This window comes from Ostrinia furnacalis, unplaced genomic scaffold, assembly GCF_004193835.3.
Source record: "Ostrinia furnacalis isolate ACB-3 unplaced genomic scaffold, ASM419383v2 OfSCF0641, whole genome shotgun sequence".
In the NCBI taxonomy this organism is placed as follows: domain Eukaryota; kingdom Metazoa; phylum Arthropoda; class Insecta; order Lepidoptera; family Crambidae; genus Ostrinia; species Ostrinia furnacalis.
The window spans coordinates 18,707-32,631 of NW_021130880.1; the positions used below are offsets into that span (position 1 = coordinate 18,707).

Genomic DNA, 13,925 nt, shown 5'->3' on the forward strand with positions numbered 1-13,925 from the left:
TGAATTCTGGATGATGTTCAAAGAAGCCTTTTGTTCGCTCTCAATGTTTTCCACTACCATCTTTCTCATACCCAGAGACTCCAGGTTCGATTCCTAGTAAGGGGTTTGTTTTAATTTACTGCTAGTTTAAGTCGTGGTATGGCTCGATCTCAATCTGCCTGGCTAGCTACCACAGTTAGCACCATGTGAACAGAATGTTGTATTTTGGAAGTCAGAGATTAGGTAGCCAGTTCCTTCTTCTTTCGACCTGATCATCATCACTTTTTATCAGGGATGCAGGCTGGCTTAGGTACAAGAAGTTTCATTGTACAGTCGCGGAATGAAAAGGTTGGTCACCTTAGTGTCGGTTTTCGCTTGCACTAGGTACTGTGAGAGTCAAACCTGCCAACATCATAACAGTGCAAGAAACAGTGCTGCTAACATTTAAACAAATATGACGTTTGCTAACGAATAAGGTTTTGCTTGTTTATTTTTCTATCCCATCAGTGCAATGCAATGGTGACATTGACCAATTGACAATAGTTTTTTTTTATTTAAAAGAAATATTATTGGCAGTTTGAACCAACAAGAAGGTTTTAGTTTATCAATCATAATAATCTTCTTGACAAGATAAATCGAAAAAAAAAATTTTGTACTTTACTGACGAACAGTTAAAGATTATTTTCTCTAACTCGAGATTATTCTGTAACATAGTTTCAAAAGGTAATATGTGCTCGCGATTCGTTGAAGGAATCAATTTGAAAACTGACGAACCTTTTCATTCCGTGACTGTACAAATATTTTCCTTCATTTCCAATCTATGATCCAAGGATCCTTTCTAGTAGTATGTTATTGGGCGTTCTATCTCACATTCGGTCGGTCGCAGTCGCGACCTCACTCTGTGCGATAGATCGCCCAATAACACGATCGTAAGTAAACCATGCCTGTAGTAATGCAGAATAGAATATTCCATAAAGACTTGACTTACCTTCACACGGCTACTAGCACAACATCACCTTTTTCCTTGAGTCCACGCACTTTCGATCACATGACAAAACAAACCCAATTGGAATTTACAATTCCTTTTTAGAAATCTGTATACATGGGTCAGTTTGACGTATGCCCTTATACAGCGGTAGCACCATAGGTAAACCTTAAAACCATGCGGATGAGCAGCTTGCCTCGAGAGAACACACAGAATTTACTTTTATGTAATTTTCTGTACCAGCTTGGCTCATGACTCTCCATCCAACACGAGTAAAAATGTTATACCAATAGCAGCTTACTGTTAGGTTACATCCATGTATACGAGAACCTCAAATATGAGAATTATAAACCGATTGAGTTACACACTATAATATCTTGAGTGAGAGTCAATAATAATTCATAAGTTCTATAAGATTCGTATTCATGGGCCAATATGACGCATGCCCTTATACAGCGGTAGCACCATGGGTAAACCGTTCAACCATGTGGATGAGCCGATTGCCTCGAGAGAACACACAGAATTACAGTATGTATGTATATTCTGTACCAGCTTGGCTCATGTCTCTCCATCCAACATAGGTAAAATGTTATACCAATGGCAGCTTACTGTTAGGTTACATCCAAGAATACAAAACCTAAAAGATATTCCTTATGAATTAATTAGGCTCCCACTATNTTTGCTCCAATCCTTCATTTATAAGACGTTTTTCATCAGTTTGGTTTGTTAATAGTTTCAGCGGGTTAATGATAGGTTTAAATATTGTGTCCAAAGCCATATCATTTGAATTTTTTACATCTTTAATCATTTCTACTTTTCTTTTTACAGCTGCAGCAGATTTTACTATTTGTTCCTTTAAATTTCGTTCCATTATTAAGATTCCTGCTCTGTTTGACTTCTCTAATTAAACTGAGTGTTTGCTAACTTAACATCTATACTTATAAAAAGTTTAGTCCATTACTATGAATGTATCAAACTTCATTCGATAACAGCCTTTGTTTCGTTCACAATCCTTATTGATGACCACATAACTGTAAGGTTTACTCCATACAGTTGAGCACATTTCACGAAACTGCGACCATGACATGTCAGACCCAACATGTTCATCGTAAACGTGTCTTAGATTTACATCATCTTGCTTAAACAATATAATAAGATTAGCATTATCTCTTACCAGTTGTTTAGGTATTTTAGTATAAGTTTGATTCATATAAAAACAATCAATGTTTTTATGCCGACCCATGGCGAAATAATCGCGTATATTGTTTTGATTTTCACAAGCAACATCGTCAAATATGATAATTGAGTCAGGCAATGCTTCGTGGGGCCTCAAAATTTCACTATTATGATTATACTTGTTATAAGATGTACCTGCAACCTTGTCCAATACTTTTTCTAAAAATACGTACTTAGGTTGGTATAAAGACTTAGAGTACACATACAGGTTACGAAAACGTGGTCCATCCTTATGTAACAATAAACTGATAACTAAATTGGTCTTCCCACAGTTCGATGGACCGCACACGATACTACGTATAGTATTTGGCAATAATTTCCCGTGACGCTTAGGCTTGTTCGATGCTTCAGGACAGACGCATTCCAATTTAAGTGATTCTTTTTGTTTCAGAAATTTCATAACAGAATTTTTAACTCGACTGTCGTGATCGGTGGATTTCAAAGAACTGATGACAATATACTCACACCGATGATTAAAAGATGTAGTTCGAAAAAGGTTCATATTCATCGTACATTACTGCAGGCATGGTTTACTTACGATCGTGTTATTGGGCGATCTATCGCACAGAGTGAGGTCGCGACTGCGACCGACCGAATGTGAGATAGAACGCCCAATAACATACTACTCTTTCTCGCTTGCCTCACGGCTCATCTTCCATCTCCTGTACTTCCAGGGTCCATCAGTGCACATCGCTTCCATGGTAGCAACCCTACTATCGAAGCTGGTGACCACCTTCCAAGGCATCTACGCCAACGAGTCCAGGACTACAGAGATGCTGGCTGCTGCCTGCGCTGTGGGAGTGGCTTCTTGCTTCGCGGCGCCTGTCGGAGGTCAGTACAGTTCCTGCTGCATCAGTAGCGACCACCTTCAGGCATCCACGCCAACGAGTCCAGGACTACGGAAATGCTGGCTGCTGCCTGCGCTGTGGGAGTGGCTTCCTGCTTCGCGGCGCCTGTCGGAGGTCAGTACAGTTCCTGCTGCATCAGCAGTGACCACCTTCAGGCATCTACGCCACGAGGAGATGCTGGCTGCTGCCTGTGCTGTGGGAGTGGCTTCCTGCTTCGCGGCGCCTGTCGGAGGTTAGTAACAGTTACCTTACTGCATCTGTTCTGTTTCAGCCAAATGACGTCCGCTGCTGGACAAAGGCGTCCCACAAGGATTTCCATAACGACTGGTCCTGCGCTGCTCTCATCCAGGTACTTCTGACGGCCTTCATCAGATCGTCAGCATCAGCATCTTTAGCTAATGGTCTATAGTGGCAACGCTCCTCTTGGAGCTGTGACTACCTCCTTAGGCATCTCTTAAGGAAGCCAACGAGTCCACCGAAGCTGTGACTACATCCCAAGGCATCTACGCTAACGAGTCCAGGACTACGGATACGCTGGCTGCCGCAGCATTAGCTTCTATTGCAAGAACTCTCCAATTTCCCAGCGGCAAATAGAAGATTTGGTTTACACTCCCCAATCTGGCCAAACTTGGGTACCTGATGTCCCCGTTTTTCTTTACTCGACGTCACGTTTGTCCAACGACATCCATGGGATATGTAAGGGGAACTACATGACTAACGGCAAATAAAAATGCACCATCACGCCATAATGGTTAAGCTTGAGTTTTAAATGAATGGTCTTTTGATCCTCTATAAAATTGGTGCGAAGTAAATGAGAGTAATTTGAAGTGAACCTTTTCAGACTTATAATTTGAATTTTGGAAATAATTACTATCATTCCCATTTCCTGTCTTCCAGGTGTTCTGTTTTCGATTGAAGTCACAACAACGTACTTCGCAGTGAGGAACTACTGGAGAGGATTCTTCGCGGCGTGTTGCAGTGCTATTGTGAGTGATAAATGACTTCCATAGTTTGCTAAACAGTTTTTCGAACGATACTAGCACTCGAGTCGCTGTTACGATTGGCAAGATTAAATCAAATCAAATCTTTGACACGACCCAGTATTAAACCTTACCACTGCTTCGGGACAATAAATTGGCCAGTGATGAAATGAAGCAGCGCAAGGAACTCAGTCACTATTGTCACTATTATCTTAGGCAGGAATCAAATTGACCGGCGCGAGTCGACGCGTGGCGCAGCGTAAAAATTAGTTGGAATGCGCGCGTCTGCGCGTCTCTGTCTGGAATACGCTCGGAGCAGACCGGCTTCCGACGCATGCTCGCGCATCCGTCCGGATTGAAATGTCAGTCGATCAGTTGTAAGCAATTACGACTCTAAGAACTGTTAATAAGGCAGGATTCACATTGACCGGTGTGAGTCGGCGCGCAGCGCAGCGTCCGTTCAGTCAAAAATACGGTGGAATGCGCGCGTATCCGCTGGAATACGCTCGGAGCCGACCGGCTTCCAACGCATGCTCGCGCAGCCGTCCGGATTGAAATGTCAGTTAATCAGTTGTAAGGCAATTACGACTCTAAGAACTGTTAATAAAATACTATTTTCTTTAAGGCCGTGTAAGTGCGCTCCGAGCGTAAGAAATTCAGTTATCACATCATCTTTTTCAACATTATTACAAGAATGTGTACTGGTATGAGCTAAGCTGTTTCAGCGTGTTTCTCCTAATATAAGTATATTTACTAAGGAGAACATCCACCACTGTAAAGTTATAACTTGTTGTAAATAAAGATTTTTGTAATTAAAGTCATATAAGTCAAAGTCAAAATTATCTTATTTGCATGGACTATTAAAAATATTACTTACAAATCGTCAAATATTATATCAGCAGGAGCATCTACATGTTTCATAATCTTTTTGCCCTACCAGCGCTTCGAACCAACATTTGGCAAGTGCTGAGAAGAAGCGCCGCAACAAACTCAGTCACCACTGTCTGCCGGTTAATATAAATAAATAGAAAAAGCAGTAGTAGGTACATTTGATTCAGGAGCAGTTCACTGAATTTACCACGCATTCTTGTGTGGTGTATCTTATAAGAATGGGTATACAAAATTGCGTGGTACATGATTTTTTTTTTTAATTTTTTTTTTTATCGTCTGTGTCGTGTATACTACCACCACTGAGATGGTCGTTGTTTTACAAAACCACACCCTGTATACTTTGACATTAGATAGAAAATACATATCAAGGACTGTAATTCCCAGATGTTCCGGCTGCTGTCGGTGTGGGCGGGGCAGATGCCGACGGTGAAGCCGCTGTTCCCCACCAACCTGCCGCAGGACTTCCCATTCGACCCCCAGGAGTTCGCCGTCTTCGTCCTGCTCGGGTGAGTCACTATTTTTTTTATCCACAACGAGGAGCTCTTGGCCTGAATCTCACCTGATGGTAAGTGACGATCAGGCCGAAGGTGGAAGCGAGCTTCACCCGGAATCCTCAACCACGGAGGAACTGGCTATCTTACCTCTAACTGCCGGAACACAACAATGCTGTTAACATTGTTGTTATGGCGACAGACTTAGGTAAGATGGTGGTAGCTAGCCAGGCGGACTTAGAACAAGCCCTACCACCAACCAAACCGAACAGAAAAATCTGCCCCCACTGGGAATCGAACCCGGGACCTCTGCGTCTGAAGCAGGTGGTCTTACCACTAGACCACAGAGGCGGTTTTATTTTATCACCTTTCATCATCATCAACAGCCCTTTACAGCCCACTGCTGGACTATGAGCCTTCTCCACTTTAGTGGAGGGTTTTGTCATAATCCCCACACTTGGCAGACGGATTGGAGATCGCAGTTTAAAAGATTAATGTTTATCAGAGATCGCTGCTGCCCGTTCTCTGTTTGATGTGTAGTCCCTAAGTCGCCTCTTACGACACCCGCGGGAAGAGTAGGGGTTGGTGACAAATGTATTCTACTCTGCCGTCACCAGACAGCACCTTATCACCTTTAAACACCCTTATATACGGGTCTCCGCAACCGTCAGGCTACCGTTGACTTCTGGTAAATTTGAGAGGGTCGCGTTCCTACTGTAGGGACTAAATAAATGACCTGATTATGATGTACAGATGTCAAAACGTCAAGCTAAGTTCTGGACTGTCATTGCAAACGTTTTTATTTTACAACAAAGTGATTTTATTTTATTTATTTTTTATTTTTATTTTATTGGAAAACACAACTGATTACATCATTTGGTTAGATTAATACTAAATTAATAATTAATTGATTGCTGGTGACTGTATATGTATAAGGTGTACTAGACAGGAATAGTGGGGAATTGAAACTAAAATCGAGCTAGATTTGAATTGGCTGATAAATTGCATTTTCAGTAGCTTTTAAATCAATAAAATGTCAGTCAATTGATTTTGCGATCTAATGATACCATAGTCCTCTTTATCCTAAAGAATCTATGTAAGCATAGCGTTTTGAATTGTCTATAGTCTGGTCCGGGAGCACGTAGAATTTTGTCCAATGACCCCAAGCTACCCATCCTTATCGCTCGCGCGTAATTATATTGCTGTCGCGACTGTGCGACGGGCGCCCGCAGTGAGTGTGCGAGCGTGACAGCAACATAATTACGCGCGAGCGATAAGGATGGGTAGCTAGGGGTCATTTGACAAAATTCTACGTGCTCCCGGACCAGACTATAGCAGTGTCAACGGCCTTATTAAGGTCTGACTGCATTTGAGCGGTGCTGCGCTGTGCTTCAACGCGCTGCTACTTCTGTGTAGCGACGCTCGCGACACACATCATACAAATTACTCAAAAAATATCTTGACATTTCGTGCCTGTCGCGGCTCAAGTGCGGCCATTTTGTTTTATGTTGTCAAGTAATTAACCAACAGAGTTTGTTTACAGCATTGTCTGCGGTCTTCTGGCGGCGCTGTGGGTGTGGCTGCACCGGCAGTACGTGCTGTTCATGCGAAACACGCCTACGCTCAGCAACTTCCTGCAGAAGAAGTGAGTACCAGTCTAGTGTACAGCAGGTTAAAAAACTTTTAGTCCATCTTTTATATTATTTACAAACTAGCATTCCGCCCGCGGCTTCGCCCGCGTGGAAGTTTGTCTGTCACAGAAAAACAATATCGCGCGCGTATTTGCTCACCATTTAGACCTACCCTGGACTACGACAAACATTTTAAAACCAAAATCAGCTCAATCGGCCCAGCCGTTCTCGAGTTTTAATCAGACTAACGAACATAAATTCATTTTTATTTATATAGATAGATTACAAAAAAATATTGGACTAGAATATTATTTATTATTAGTCAATCAAACAAATAATTACGAAGTTATGATGCGTTAAAGTTCCGCGTGACGTCACAAAGTCCTAAACTTTTAAGCACGCCTTGACGTCACGGGCCTTTTCTTTTGAACTTTGGCTCGCTTTATCTCTTTCAATTTTCATTAGTTTGGAAAAGTTAAAAATACATGTCGAGTATTTTTTGATAAGTTTACTGACGGACTAACTCAAAATCTTGCTTTTTTACCCAGGATATATTTTGGCTATTTACAGAAGAAGTAAGTATCGTGTCGGATACCAAACAGACCCACCGCGTAGACGAATACAACGGCCAACCTTTTCAAACTGCATCTCACACGATGAGAAATAAAATAGCCTATAAATCCAGCAGTTGACTGCCATAGGCTTTTTTGTTCTTTTCTTTTGCATTGTAAAGAACGATTTTGTTATTGTGTATAGTGTGTATACTTCATAGAAGTAGGAGGATGTAAAGCCTGGTCCGTGAGCACGTAGAATTTTGTCCAATGACCCCAAGCTACCCATCCTTATCGCTCGCGCGTAATTATGTTGTCGCGCTCGCACACTCACTGCAGGCGCCCGTCGCACAGTCGCGACAGGAATATAATTACGCGCAAGCGTTAAGGATGTGTAGCTTGGGGTCATTGGACAAAATTCTACGTGCTCACAGACCGGGCTTTAGCCGAACCCAGCCCAAAAGGTTAATAGGCAGAGAGCGTTGCACGGCATTGACTTTATGTCTCAATGTATATGTATTCTATTCTACAGCCGGTTCATCTACCCGGGCTTCATGACGCTGGTGGTGATGTCCATCCTGTTCCCGCCCGGCATCGGCAAATACATGGCGGCCGACCTCGGGAACCAGGAACAGGTACCATACATCATACTTAAACAGGACAATTCCCACCTCTCGCTCCCACCACTGCAACTCCTGTGTAGCCAGGATCTACAGCTTGACCGCCATATAAACCCAAATGAAAATGAAAAATGAAAATGAAAATGAAATTTATTCGTCATTATCATAGGTACAAAGTTGTTAGGGGTTAGTAGGTTCCACTATGATCTGCCGTATAGGCATACGAATTCTTAATAAATTTGAATAATTATATAATCTAAATCAATTGGTATTACAAAATTATCTATGTCAATGCAGTCAGTCAATCTTTCTAATTATTAAATACAACAGAATAATAGCTAATGTCATAAATTATACAATTTCAAATTATGTCAAAACTTAACCTAAAGAATCATTACAAAATTCATCAATGGTATAATACATTTTATTTAATAGTAGTAAGATCAGTGAAGGTCAAGTTTGTCCCGGGGGAAAGTTAAACTGTCATACATCATACTTATGTAGTTTTACCTTTTTTGTGATCTAAGGTTCCCCGCAGACTACAGACTTTTAGTCGGCTTCTAGGTATGAGAAGTCGGCCGATACCAAATCCGTATAATATGACTAGCTTTCCGCCGCGGCTTCTCCCGCGTGGAATTTTGGCTGTCACAAAAAATTTTTATCGCGCGTCCCTGTTTCAAAAACCGGGATAAAAACTATCCTGTGTCCTTTTCCGGGACTCAAACTATCTCTATGCCAAATTTCATCAAAATCGGTTCAGTGGTTTAAGCGTAAAAGCAAGTCAAACAGACAGAGAGAGTTACTTTCGCATTTATAATATTAGTATAGATTTGGACATACTGATTAATGTCGGCCGACAAAAAGTGTGTAATAATTTGCAGAGTATCTTAAGCGACCCCGCGCACCAGGCTATGGCCTAGCTAAAGCCAATCCGGTATATGAACACTTGGCTGCCTAGTACGCGGGAGGCCTAACTTCGAACTCCTATGATCTTCCGATTAATTTCGTTGCTGGTCCACTCACGAATTCCCCCGGCACAAACGTGACCTTTTTATTAACGGTGAAACTGTAGATTCCACACTATGTTACATTGATTTTGTAAAATCTTTTACCAGTAGAAAGCTACGTTATTCCGGAGTGACAGCCTAACTATTCGTCAAAGTAAAGTTTTTCAATTTGTCAAAGTCAAAAGTGAAAGTATTTATTTAAATTTCACTCTATCGAAGTAATTACATAAGAAGAATAAGAATAAGAATAAGAATATTTTATTTCAGTAAAAAGTATACAGTACACTGCCTTATATCATTAGGAACATTATCAGTTGTAGCTAAACATTATATTGTAAATGAGTACAAACATTATCTAGTGATTATTGAGGAGTAGGTACAAACATGTTGCAATATGGGGTACGGTGTGAAGCCGCCGATTTTCCCTAGGTAGGTATTAGTTTATTACAATAGGCTATGTCCATTATTATTTCTATTTTATTTTAATTTTAAGAACTACTTAATCTATATTATCTATAAAAGCGAGCTTGAAAATTTTCCTTTGGTTTTAATTTATAGGTAGCAATTTTCTAAATTTTTCTTATAATAGGTTGTCTCAGTCTGCCCAAAAAATTATTAAATCGGTATCTCCAAAAATCGAAGCAAAGTTCACTAAAAGATCGCAAAAATGTTTGCAAAAAAATTTGTTTCCTTTAAATTTCCCATACAAAACAACAATATCATACCACAACACTAATTAATTATTATGGTTAACCCCTAACTTGTAAAAATATACAACAAATGCAACTAATAAAATAAACATCTATTGGCGGTATATCGAAAAAAAGTTCCCCACCTTCCGTGCTAGTCGTAACTGTGTTACGGCAAGGTAGGATTCTCGCCTCCCGAATACCAGCTTTAACTAATTAACATAAAGACTGCTTTGCAATGATGCGATTAATACGACGACACACTAAACATGACGATACTAAGTGACGAATAAAGCGTAAACATGTAGTATATGCAAAATATTCAGACAAGTTTTGAAGTTATTACAATGTGGAGTTAAGTTTGTTTTTGCTGTTAGTAATTTATTATTATTTAGACGTTTGTTTAAGCGACAAGTAGTAATATTCTTGGTATTCTAACAAAACCTTTAGCCACTTAAAAACATAAGATGCTTGACCATTTTTTAATGAATTTAGTAATAAATAGTATTTTATAATAATTGTAGAAATTTTGGATAGGTAGTTTTACTGATGATATACTTATATTTTATTATGTTTATAAATAATATAATTATATAGTTTTTTTTTCCCAGCGGTTTCCATAGCGCACGCGACATGCGAAAATGCACTGCCTGAAAGAATCACACAACCTATTCCGATTACTATGGAAACGTATGAAATAAAAATAATAAAAGGTATGAAACTTGTGTCTGTTTTCTTCTTCTTCTAATAGATAATTTTATTGGCTATCGTATGATATAAAATATTTGCCTATTAATGTTAAGTTACCCACGCTTTCACTTGTTTTTTAAAGAAGAGGTGTAAACTAAAAATTAAAAACTTAAATCGATGTAATTTTTCAAGAAATGGGTCAGGCCCCAAATTTGAAGTATTTTTATCGATAAAATTGTCCCTAGATTTTGCCCTTAAAGTTTGATCACTACAAGCCCGGACACACTGTATAGTAAAAGGTGCAAGCAAAAATAAAAATAGTGAAGAACAGAAGTAAATACCACAATTGTATAAATTTTCCCAAGCAAGATAGTCAGATTGAAGCTAAGTCTTCTATTTGAGCTAGTGAGTTAATAATCAATGCTGGTTGACCTTCTTCTCTTCGAAGTAGTACGTTCCCTTGTGATGTCCAGCAATACTTAAAGGTTCCATTTTTCACGAGGTTCCGTCCCGCTGCCAAGATTTTTTTAGACATAGGCGTCAAGCATTCCGATATGTAAATCCTAGACTTCGTCCCGCCATAACCCACACTCTCAGTATTTAATGGATTGTCCTTATTATCGCCATTATATTTCTTGAAGGCTTTTAGTAGTATGTCCCTTTCTTTAGATTCTTTATATTCTATAATTATGGGTGCATTGTTTTTACCTCTTCTGTATATATTGGCATTATTTATCGGCTGGGTTTTTATTGTAGTACAGATGTTAGTCACAATTTCCTTCAAATCTTCTCCATCCGCCCTGGGAACATTTCTTATTTCAACCATATTGCTGTTCATCTTCTTTTGAATACTATTCAGTTGTGCTTCCAGGTCACTAATACGTTTCATAGCTGTCTCATGTTTCGTTTCAAGGGCTTCTACTCTTCCAGTTATTTCTTTATAACTAGTGGCATTTATCTGCAGCAGTTTTATCATCTCATTGTTAGTTTCAAGAATCTTAAGATTCTGGTTTTTTATCTCAGCCATCTCAGAGTTCATCATTTCCTTGAAGGATTCCATAAGTGCAGATTTCATTTCTTCGAATTGGGTCTCCTCTGGGTTGGTTTTCCTTTTCCTCAAATTAATGTTTCTGACGAAGCTATTGCCAGCTTCCGGTTCAATAGTAAGGTTTGGGTATGATGAGTATTTTACCTGGTGTTCCGGTTCCGGAGTTCTCTGCATTTTATCTTAGTTTTTTGCGTATACTGTACACAACTTCAAATNCTTCAAATACACAACTTAACAGTGGTCGTAAGTGAAATATAGCCACAAAGCAATTAAGATCGTACACCACTGTTAATAAGGATGAAAATCAATTACTATCCTTTTGGTTGGGGCTTAGCACGCGTCTTGCTTCAACATAGTATCGGACGAGAATGAAGATCTTTGTAAGTTTCCAACAAAAAAATGTGAGACTGATAAGTACTCACAATCACAATGTCAGTTAATATGAGTCGTTGCATAGAAAAAAACGACATATTGTCATACTTCATATAAAAAGTAGGCATTTATTTCCACTTCGACTCGGTTCGGTCAACAAACCGGCCTAAGGTTTATTTAGGATCATTTATTCTGACCTTATAATAATAGCAAGTAATGAATCTACATAAATGCACTTTGAATTTTGATCTGATACTTATTTATTTCTTACTAGCCTTTGTATTTAGACCAATATCAATTGGTGTAATGTATAAAAATACGAAACAACAAAATTATTCAGTTACCCTTTGTAGCATTGAACAATGTGTATGGGCACAGGGTCATCGGTCGTTATAAAAGCAGGCGGAGGCTCGACTGGGGCGAGTGCGTCCGCGGCGCCGGGTCATCAGGCTCCAAGACGGTTGATGGTTCATAAGGTGTAAGGCCAAGAAGGCAAGCTCTTAATGTGGGTAGTTTCGTACAAACGCAACATTTTTCTGTATGAGCTCATTATGTTCTGTTTTTACGGCTTTTAAAAATGGCCGAAAAGAAGNACACAAGTTCAAATGCACAACTTAACAGTGGTCGTAAGAGAAATATAGCCACAAAGCAATTAAGATCGTACACTACTGTTAATAAGGATGAAAATCAATTACTATCCTTCTGGTTGGGGCTTAGCACGCGTCTTGCTTCAACAAAGTATCGGACGAGAATAAGTATCGAAGATTTCGCACAATAACCTTAATTTTATTGAAACCAAACTAGTACGTGGTTAGGCTAAGTTTTTATACAGTAGTATTCTTATTCTTAATTCTTTCACCGATGTTTCTCTAAATTTTGAAGTCATTCCGTAGCTTTGTAATCACTAATCGTCTTTACCTTTTGTGCTGTGTCCAGGTGTTGTCTCTGTTCGCCAACTTCACATGGGGCGACGAGTTATCGGCGGCGCAGGCGGCCGTGGTAGCTCACTGGCGAACACCCGAGCTCGGCTACTATGGATGCCTCGTTGTTTACTTCCTCTCTGTCGTAAGTAGCGAGCAACCGCATTGGCTCTAACACACAAGTAGCGCTTTGACGAAGGCAGAAGCGACTACAGTCGCCGTCACCATCGGCAGTTAGCCATCCGTTTACCTGCGGCAAACTGTTGACACCTCGACGACTTTGTACAAGAGCCAGTTGAGAATGAATTTCTCCATCGTCGTCAACAAAAAAGAAAGAACTGGAAGAAGAAACTAACGTCGGCTACAGTTGCATACCTCGATCGAAAATTACTGTTCATAGAGCCTTTAACGTGTCATCGAAGAGAGGAATCGTATTTTTCCAACCATCATGTTTTCGGAAACGTCATGATTGTACATGTTGCAAATGTTTTGTAGATACGTACTTTATTCAACAGAAACCACATTCATTCATTAGTCACGTCGCAATAAAAAGTAATTCACGTCGTTTCTTGTACTTGGTACATGTAAAGATATTAATTAGGTTAATAGAGTACCAATGCAGCAATATTATAAACGTGACAGTAAACAAAACAATAGACCAACTGCATAAACAGTTGATGTTGCAATTACGAGTGCAGTCACCACCACTTACATTTTTATTGCAATATCATCCCTATTTCAACTACATAAGACCCCACTGTGTGTAACTTGATGTGCAGTCATTGCTATAGTATGTGGTGTGACAATTTGTTGTGTCAACCACAAGACGAGGTGGCCGAGAGGTTAAGGCGTTGGACTGCTAATCCAATGTGCTCTGCACGCGTGGGTTCGAATCCCATCCTCGTCGGACATTTTGTTTTCGAAGGACCAAATTATTGCATGGGGGTAGATATTTAATAAAAAGAAATAATATTTAATCAGCTGTAA

The 13,925-nt window shown here is 39.8% G+C and overlaps 1 protein-coding gene and 1 non-coding gene across 3 annotated transcripts in view; both read left to right on the top strand.

The window, feature by feature from the left end:
- Positions 1-3,077: 3,077 nt before the first annotated feature.
- The window catches only part of ClC-a (chloride channel protein 2), a 35,432-nt gene continuing 24,584 nt past the window's right edge, over positions 3,078-13,925 (top strand). Inside the window, exons 1-6 of one of the 2 annotated variants that reach the window (XM_028323540.1) lie at positions 3,078-3,162; positions 3,946-4,034; positions 5,304-5,425; positions 6,954-7,055; positions 8,125-8,227; positions 12,955-13,083. In XM_028323540.1, coding sequence (XP_028179341.1) covers positions 3,105-3,162; positions 3,946-4,034; positions 5,304-5,425; positions 6,954-7,055; positions 8,125-8,227; positions 12,955-13,083 — 603 coding nt within the window. In that variant the 5' untranslated portion in view covers positions 3,078-3,104. Of the gene's footprint in view, positions 3,163-3,218; positions 3,281-3,945; positions 4,035-5,303; positions 5,426-6,953; positions 7,056-8,124; positions 8,228-12,954; positions 13,084-13,925 lie in introns of those variants that run through there. The other variant, XM_028323539.1, reaches the window with a different exon arrangement.
- TRNAS-GCU (transfer RNA serine (anticodon GCU)) lies at positions 13,764-13,845 on the top strand. Its single transcript has one exon. It is a non-coding gene; the product is annotated as a tRNA-Ser (tRNA).